The 8,909-nt window shown below is 47.1% G+C and overlaps 1 protein-coding gene across 2 annotated transcripts in view; it reads right to left on the minus strand.

Annotated features, from left to right (window-relative positions):
• Nucleotides 1–816: 816 nt before the first annotated feature.
• The window catches only part of kl (klotho), a 49,707-nt gene continuing 41,614 nt past the window's right edge, over nucleotides 817–8,909 (minus strand). Inside the window, exons 14-15 of one of the 2 annotated variants that reach the window (XM_055882113.1) lie at nucleotides 6,157–6,283; nucleotides 817–1,827 (exon numbers count right to left, since the gene is read on the minus strand). In XM_055882113.1, coding sequence (XP_055738088.1) covers nucleotides 1,475–1,827; nucleotides 6,157–6,283 — 480 coding nt within the window. In that variant the 3' untranslated portion in view covers nucleotides 817–1,474. Of the gene's footprint in view, nucleotides 1,840–6,156; nucleotides 6,284–8,909 lie in introns of both variants that reach the window. The other variant, XM_055882112.1, reaches the window with a different exon arrangement.

Consider the following 8,909-nt stretch of genomic DNA (forward strand, 5'->3'; position numbering starts at 1 on the left):
CCCATCGCCAAACCAGTCATGCTGGAGGATGTTGCAGGCAGCAGAACGTTCTCCACGGCGTCTCCAGACTCTGTCACGTCTGTCACATGTGCTCATGTGCTCAGTGTGAACCTGCTTTCATCTGTGAAGAGCACAGGGCGCCAGTGGCGAATTTGCCAATCTTGGTGTTCTCTGGCAAATGCCAAACGTCCTGCACGGTGTTGGGCTGTAAGCACAACCCCCACCTGTGGACGTCGGGCCCTCATACCACCCTCATGGAGCCTGTTTCTGACCGTTTGAGCAGACACATGCACATTTGTGGCCTGCTGGAGGTCATTTTGCAGGGCGCTGGCAGTGCAACTCCTTGCACTAAGGCGGAGGTACCGGTCCTGCTGCTGGGTTGTTGCCCTCCTACGGCCTCCTCCACGTCTCCTGATGTACTGGCCTGTCTCCTGGTAGCGCCTGCATGCTCTGGACACTACGCTGACAGACACAGCAAACCTTTTTGCCACAGTTCGCATTGATGTGCCATCCTGGATGAACTGCACTACCTGAGCCACTTGTGTGGGTTGTAGACTCCGTCTCATGCTACCACTAGAGTGAGAGCACCGCCAGCATTCAAAAGTGACCAAAACATCAGCCAGGAAGCATAGGAACTGAGAAGTGGTCTGTGGTCACCACCTGCAGAATCACTCCTGCTTTGGGGGGTGTCTTGCTAAATGCCTATAATTTCCACCTTTTGTCTATTCCATTTGCACAACAGCATGTGAAATTTATTGTCAATCAGTGTTGCTTCCTAAGTGGACAGTTTGATTTCACAGAAGTGTGATTGACTTGGAGTTACATTGTGTTGTTTAAGTGTTCCCTTTATTTTTTTGAGCAGTGTATATACGTAGTGGATATTCTGCTTCTACCCTTTTTCCTGATTCCTTCAGATCGGCAGACATTGAAGGGTTAAGGTCACGTGACTTGAACCTGGAGGACTACCTGTAACTGACGCTTCTTCATCATCTTCATCATCATCACCACGTGATCCCAAATGGCACCCTATTCTCTATTATATTGCACTACTTTAGACCAGAGCCCTATATAGTGCACTACTTTAGACCAGAGCCCTATGGCACCCTAGTCCCTATATAGTGCATTACTTTAGACCAGAGCCCTATGGAACCCTATTCCCTATATAGTGCACTACTTTAGACCAGAGCCCTATAGAACCCTATTCCCTATATATAGTGCACTACTTTAGACCAGAGCCCTATGGAACCCTATTCCCTATATATAGTGCACTACTTTAGACCAGAGCCCTATGGAACCCTATTCCCTATATATAGTGTACTACTTTAGACCAGGACCCTATATAGTGTACTACTTTTGACCAGGGCCCTATATAGTACACTACTTTAGACCAGGGCCCTATGGCACCCTATTCCCTATATATAGTGTACTACTTTAGACCAGGGCCCTATATAGTACACTACTTTTGACCAGGGCCCTATATTTTAGAGAATATGGTGCCATTTGTGCCTCTTTTGTGTCTCTTGGCAGCGTAGTATATAATCAGCCCAAGGGTAACCAGAACCGCTGACCCCACCAGAGACAGGAAGCCCACCACAGGCCTCTTGGTCAGGACCAGACACCCCGGGCAGGTTAGAGGCTGACTGGGGCACTGCAGGGCCGAGGTAGGGGTCCCTTGGAGAGGGAAGCCGTTGTGCCGGATAATGTTCTGGTACTGGGACAGAGAGGCCTTGAGTATTTCCTCATCCTGGACATGGCCGTACATCCCGAAGCCTGGGTCTCTCTGGTCGTTCAGGGAGTAGGCGAAGTAACCCTTCAGATTCACCCCGTCTAGGATGTAGGCTGGCGGAAAGGAAATGGAAAAGGAAGGAGAAGCCAAAAGTTTTATTACAATCTAAGACCCATCCGTTCCAGTTAACAAATCCGAAGTTACCGTTTAGAGCCCCGGTAAAAGACGTGTTTTCAACACTCCCCCGGTTCAGCAAGCACCAACAAAATTAATCTGAAGCTCTGCTTGTTAAAAAATAAATACAAATCGGATCAAATTTTTAATGGGGGGCGGGGGGGTGGGGGGGTGAAACTGTGATTGTTGACATGTTCTCTTATGAAGTCCAGAAAACAAAACAACCAGATAAACAAAAGCCTAAACAACGGGTGCGGTCAAAAACTGTTTGTCCACCGTAACTAGGGGGGGGGGGGGAGGGGGCTTTAACTCCATATTGCCCTCTATATGACACAGGGTGCCTGGGGGGAGGGGGGGGGGGGGGCGTTACCTCCATATTCCCCTCTATATGACACAGGGTGCTGGGGGGGGGCGTCAACTCCATATTGCCCTCTATATGACACAGGGTGCCGGGGGGGGGGGGGGCGTCAACACCATATTGCCCTCTATATGACACAGGGTGCCGGGGGGGGGGGGGGGGGGGGGCGTCAACTCCATATTGCCCTCTATATGACACAGGGTGCCGGGGGGGGGGGCGTCAACTCCATATTGCCCTCTATATGACACAGGGTGCCGGGGGGGGGGGGGGGGCGTCAACTCCATATTGCCCTCTATATGACACAGGGTGCCGGGGAGGGGGGGGGGCGTCAACTCCATATTGCCCTCTATATGACACAGGTTGCCTGGGGGGGGGGGGGGCGTCAACTCCATATTGCCCTCTATATGACACAGGGTGCCGGGGGTGGGGGGGTGGGGGGGGGGCTTTAGTTACTATGCCCCCAGCCCGGGACCAAGAGGCATGGAGAGACAGCCTTTAGTTACTATGCCCCCAGCCTTTTTGCCCTCTATATGACACAGGGTGCCGGGGAGGGGGGGGGGGGCGTCAACTCCATATTGCCCTCTATACGACACAGGTTGCCTGGGGGGGGGGCGTCAACTCCATATTGCCCTCTATATGACACAGGGTGCCTGGGGTGGGGGGGTGGGGGGGGGCTTTAGTTACTATGCCCCCAGCCCGGGACCAAGAGGCATGGAGAGACAGCCTTTAGTTACTATGCCCCCAGCCTTTAGTTACTCTGCCCCCAGCCTTTAGTTACTATGCCCCCAGCCTTTAGTTACTATGCCCCCAGCCTTTAGTTACTATGCCCCCAGCCTTTAGTTACTATGCCCCCAGCCTTTAGTTACTATGCCCCCAGCCTTTAGTTACTATGGCCCCAGCCTTTAGTTACTATGCCCCCAGCCTTTAGTTACTATGCCCCCAGCCTTTAGTTACTATGCCCCCAGCCTTTAGTTACTATGCCCCCAGCCTTTAGTTACTATGCCCCCAGCCTTTAGTTACTATGCCCCCAGCCTCTGGAATAGCCTGCCAGAGAACCTGATGGGACTGAAACTGTAGACATATTTAAAATAGATCTTAAAACACACCTTTTTAACTTTGCTTTTCCTCTGAGTGTTTTTTAGTTGTTACGTTTGTCATTTGTTTGTCTTTTATCTTTTGTTTATTCTGTAGTAAATATCTCAGCTTTTATTTTCATTGTTTCTATTCATTTTTTTCTCTCCTGTAAAGCACATTAAGTTGCATTCTGTGTCTGAAATGTGCTGTATAAATTCAGTTTGATTTAATGCTACACCCCCTTGGGACTTATTGCTTAAATATAGCACAAATAAAGAATTTAAAATGTGTCTCCAACAACAGTAGTATAATGTTTTGAACACTTAAAATTGTAATGTAAAGTACGTGTTAGAATCTAGTCTTATTAAGGTCACGATGTTTCTCTGAGACAAAACCAGAAAGTGTTTGAAGGTTCTCTACTGCCATCTACTGGAATAGAATGATATGGAGAATGAGGAAGCTGTAGCTAGCACATGATGTAGCTAGCACATGATGTAGCTAGCACATGATGTAGCTAGCACATGATGTAGCTAGCACATGATGTAGCTAGCACATGATGTAGCTAGCACATGATGTAGCTAGCACATGATGTAGCTAGCACATGATGTAGCTAGCACATGATGTAGCTAGCACATGATGTAGCTAGCACATGATGTAGCTAGCACATGATGTAGCTAGCACATGATGTAGCTAGCACATGATGTAGCTAGCACATGTAACACGAAAACAAGTGCATCGTGTGTCCGTGTGCTCAGTCAGCCGGTCGTCGTCCTCTCGGGTCAGTGATCTGTATGTTTGTCTAATAGTTCAACTCAAAGTACCCAGAAATAACCTTCTCGAACTGGAGGTACACAAAGTGACATGAAAAGGTAGACAAACTCTGTTTAACATCTGACTTAAATACGTCATAAGGTCTACTGTGTATAACGGTAACGTTAGACAACATCAATACGTCCTGCTGTGTATAACGGTAACGGTAACGTTAAACAACATCAATACGTCCTGCTGTGTATAACGGTAACGGTAACGTTAGACAACATCAATACGTCCTGCTGTGTATAACGGTAACGTTAGACAACATCAATACGTCCTACTGTATATAACGGTAACGGTAACGTTAGACAACATCAATACGTCCTGCTGTGTATAACGGTAACGGTAACGTTAGACAACATCAATACGTCCTGCTGTGTATAACGGTAACGGTAACGTTAGACAACATCAATACGTCCTGCTGTGTATAACGGTAACGTTAGACAACATCAATACGTCCTACTGTATATAACGGTAACGGTAACGTTAGACAACATCAATACGTCCTGCTGTGTATAACGGTAACGGTAACGGTAGACAACATCAATACGTCCTGCTGTGTATAACGGTAACGGTAACGTTAGACAACATCAATACGTCCTGCTGTGTATAACGGTAACGTTAGACAACATCAATACGTCCTACTGTATATAACGGTAACGGTAACGTTAGACAACATCAATACGTCCTGCTGTGTATAACGGTAACGGTAACGGTAGACAACATCAATACGTCCTACTGTATATAACGGTAACATTAGACAACATCAATACGTCCTGCTGTGTATAACGGTAACGGTAACGTTAGACAACATCAATACGTCCTGCTGTATATAACGGTGTCATCATAATCAATACCATAACGGTGTCATGTAACTGGTCAGAGTCGTAGTGTGCTGGTCTCCCTGGGCAAACCAACGTCTCTAACCATTAGATCAAGAGAAAATTACAGCAGGGGCCGAGTGGGACACTGACTAAATTGGGGGCATTGTGTGTGTGTGTGTTTAATCCTGCGCTATATTTTAACCTTTATTTAACTAAGAAAGTCAGTTAAAAGAACAAATGTTTATTTACAATGACGGCCTATCTCGGCCAAATCCAGACGATGCTGGGCCAGTTGTGTACCGTCCTATGGGACTCCCAATCACGGCCAGGATGTGATTCAGCCTGGATTCGAACCGGGGACTGTAGTGACACTTCTTGCACTGAGATGCAGTACCTTAGACCTCTGCACCATTCATATTACGGACCCTCCCTTTAAATTGGGGCATTGTGTGTGTGTTTAATCCTCTGCTATATTACAGACCCTCCCTTTAAATCGGGGTGCTGTGTGTTTAATCCTCTGCTATATTACAGACCCTCCCTTTAAATCGGGGAGCTGTGTGTTTAATGCTCTGCTATATTACAGACCCTCCCTTTAAATCGGGGAGTTGTGTGTTTAATGCTCTGCTATATTACGGACCCTCCCTTTAAATCGGGGAGCTGTGTGTTTAATCCTCTGCTATATTACAGACCCTCCCTTTAAATCGGGGAGCTGTGTGTTTAATCCTCTGCTATATTACAGACCCTCCCTTTAAATCGGGGCATTGTGTGTTTAATCCTCTGCTATATTACAGACCCTCCCTTTAAATCGGGGAGCTGTGTGTTTAATGCTCTGCTATATTACAGACCCTCCCTTTAAATCGGGGAGCTGTGTGTTTAATCCTCTGCTATATTACAGACCCTCCCTTTAAATCGGGGAGCTGTGTGTTTAATCCTCTGCTATATTACAGACCCTCCCTTTATTCAGAGGCTCATTGAAGTTGCTCTAGACTCACCTCTCATCAGGGCCATTGCACGTGCGTTTATGTAGGTGTGCGTGTGCGTGTGTGCATGTGTGTATGCATGCGTGTGTGTGTGTGTGTGTGTGTGTGTGTGTGTGTGTGTGTGTGTGTATGTGTGTGTGTGTGTGTGTGTGTGTGTGTGTGTGTGTGTGTGTGTGTGTGTGTGTGTGTGTGTGTGCCCAGACCAACCTTTGAGAGCTTCGTTGATGTAGCTGTACAGGTAGTAGACTCTCAGACTGTCGTCGAAGCGGGCCGGGTCTTCCTGCACCCCATTGGCTACCACGTAGACTGCCACGCCCCTGTAGCGCTCCTCCACCTGTACACATGGAGGTGGAGAGTTATCAATATAGCAGCCAACCAGTCAGTCAACCAGTCAGTCAGTCAACCAGTCAGTCAACCAACCAGTCAGTCAACCAACCAGTCAGTCAGTCAACCAGTCAGTCAACCAAACAGTCAATCAACCAACCAGTCAGTCAACCAACCAGTCAGTCAACCAACCAGTCAGTCAACCAACCAGTCAGTAAACCAGTCAGTCAACCAGTCAGTCAGTCAACCAACCAGTCAGTCAACCAGTCAGTCAGTCAACCAGTCAGTCAACCAACCAGTCAGTCAACCAACCAACCAGTCAGTCAGTCAACCAGTCAGTCAACCAACCAGTCAGTCAACCAACCAGTCAGTCAACCAACCAGTCAGTCAACCAGTCAGTCAACCAGTCAGTCAACCAACCAGTCAGTCAACCAGTCAGTCAACCAGTCAGTCAGTCAACCAGTAAGTCAGTCAACCAACCAGTCAGTCAACCAGTCAGTCAACCAACCAGTCAGTCAACCAACCAGTCAGTCAACCAACCAGTCAGTCAACCAACCAGTCAGTCAACCAGTCAGTCCACCAGTCAGTCAGTCAACCAGTCAGTCAACCAATCAGTCAACTAGTCAGTCAACAAATCAGTCAATCAACCAACCAGTCAGTCAATCAGTCAGTCAACTAGTCAGTCAATCAACCAGTCAGTCAACCAGTCAGTCAATCAGTCAGTCAACCAGTCAGTCAATCAACCAGTCAACCAGTCAGTCAACAAATCAGTCAACAAATCAGTCAACTAGTCAGTCAACTAGTCAGTCAACTAACCAGTCAGTCAACCAGTCAGTCAACCAGTCAGTCAGTCAGTCAGTCAAACAAACAATCAGTCAGTCAATCATTCGATCAATCAACCAATCAATCAACCAGTCAGTCAGTCAACCAGTCAGTCAACCAAACAGTCAATCAACCAACCAGTCAGTCAACCAACCAGTCAGTCAACCAACCAGTCAGTCAACCAACCAGTCAGTAAACCAGTCAGTCAACCAGTCAGTCAGTCAACCAACCAGTCAGTCAACCAGTCAGTCAGTCAACCAGTCAGTCAACCAACCAGTCAGTCAACCAACCAACCAGTCAGTCAGTCAACCAGTCAGTCAACCAACCAGTCAGTCAACCAACCAGTCAGTCAACCAACCAGTCAGTCAACCAGTCAGTCAACCAGTCAGTCAACCAGTCAGTCAACCAACCAGTCAGTCAACCAGTCAGTCAACCAGTCAGTCAGTCAACCAGTAAGTCAGTCAACCAGTCAGTCAACCAACCAGTCAGTCAACCAGTCAGTCAACCAACCAGTCAGTCAACCAACCAGTCAGTCAACCAACCAGTCAGTCAACCAACCAGTCAGTCAACCAACCAGTCAGTCAACCAGTCAGTCCACCAGTCAGTCAGTCAACCAGTCAGTCAACCAATCAGTCAACTAGTCAGTCAACAAATCAGTCAATCAACCAACCAGTCAGTCAATCAGTCAGTCAACTAGTCAGTCAATCAACCAGTCAGTCAACCAGTCAGTCAATCAGTCAGTCAACCAGTCAGTCAATCAACCAGTCAACCAGTCAGTCAACAAATCAGTCAACAAATCAGTCAACTAGTCAGTCAACTAGTCAGTCAACTAACCAGTCAGTCAACCAGTCAGTCAACCAGTCAGTCAGTCAGTCAGTCAAACAAACAATCAGTCAGTCAATCATTCGATCAATCAACCAATCAATCAACCAGTCAGTCAGTCAACCAGTCAGTCAACCAACCAACCAGTCAGTCAACCAACCAGTCAGTCAACCAACCAGTCAACCAACCAGTCAGTCAACCAGTCAGCCAACCAGTCAGTCAACCAACCAGTCAGTCAACCAGTCAGTCAACCAGTCAGTCAGTCAACCAGTAAGTCAGTCAACCAACCAGTCAGTCAACCAGTCAGTCAACCAACCAGTCAGTCAACCAACCAGTCAGTCAACCAACCAGTCAGTCAACCAGTCAGTCAACCAGTCAGTCAACCAATCAGTCAACTAGTCAGTCAACAAATCAGTCAATCAACCAACCAGTCAGTCAACCAGTCAGTCAATCAGTCAGTCAACTAGTCAGTCAATCAACCAGTCAGTCAACCAGTCAGTCAATCAGTCAGTCAACCAGTCAGTCAATCAACCAGTCAACCAGTCAGTCAACAAATCAGTCAACAAATCAGTCAACTAGTCAGTCAACTAGTCAGTCAACTAGTCAGTCAACTAACCAGTCAGTCAACCAGTCAGTCAACCAGTCAGTCAGTCAGTCAGTCAGTCAAACAAACAATCAGTCAGTCAATCATTCGATCAATCAACCAATCAATCAACCAGTCATTCAGTCTGTTTGTCTTTCTTTCTTTCTTTCTACGTCCAACGGTCTCTCTCTCTCTGGGTAAATAAATATATCTCTCTCTGGGTAAAGAAATCTCTCTCTCTCTGGGTAAAGAAATCTCCCTCACTCTGGGTAAATAAATCTCCCTCGCTCTCTCTCTGGGTAAATAAATCTGTCTCTCTCTCTGGAAAAATAAATCTCTCTCTGGGTAAGTAAATCGCTCTGTCTGAGTAAATAAATCTCTCTCTCTCTGGGTAAATAAATCTCTCTCT

Source organism: Salvelinus fontinalis, chromosome 25 (assembly GCF_029448725.1).
Source record: "Salvelinus fontinalis isolate EN_2023a chromosome 25, ASM2944872v1, whole genome shotgun sequence".
NCBI classification, from domain to species: Eukaryota; Metazoa; Chordata; class Actinopteri; order Salmoniformes; family Salmonidae; genus Salvelinus; species Salvelinus fontinalis.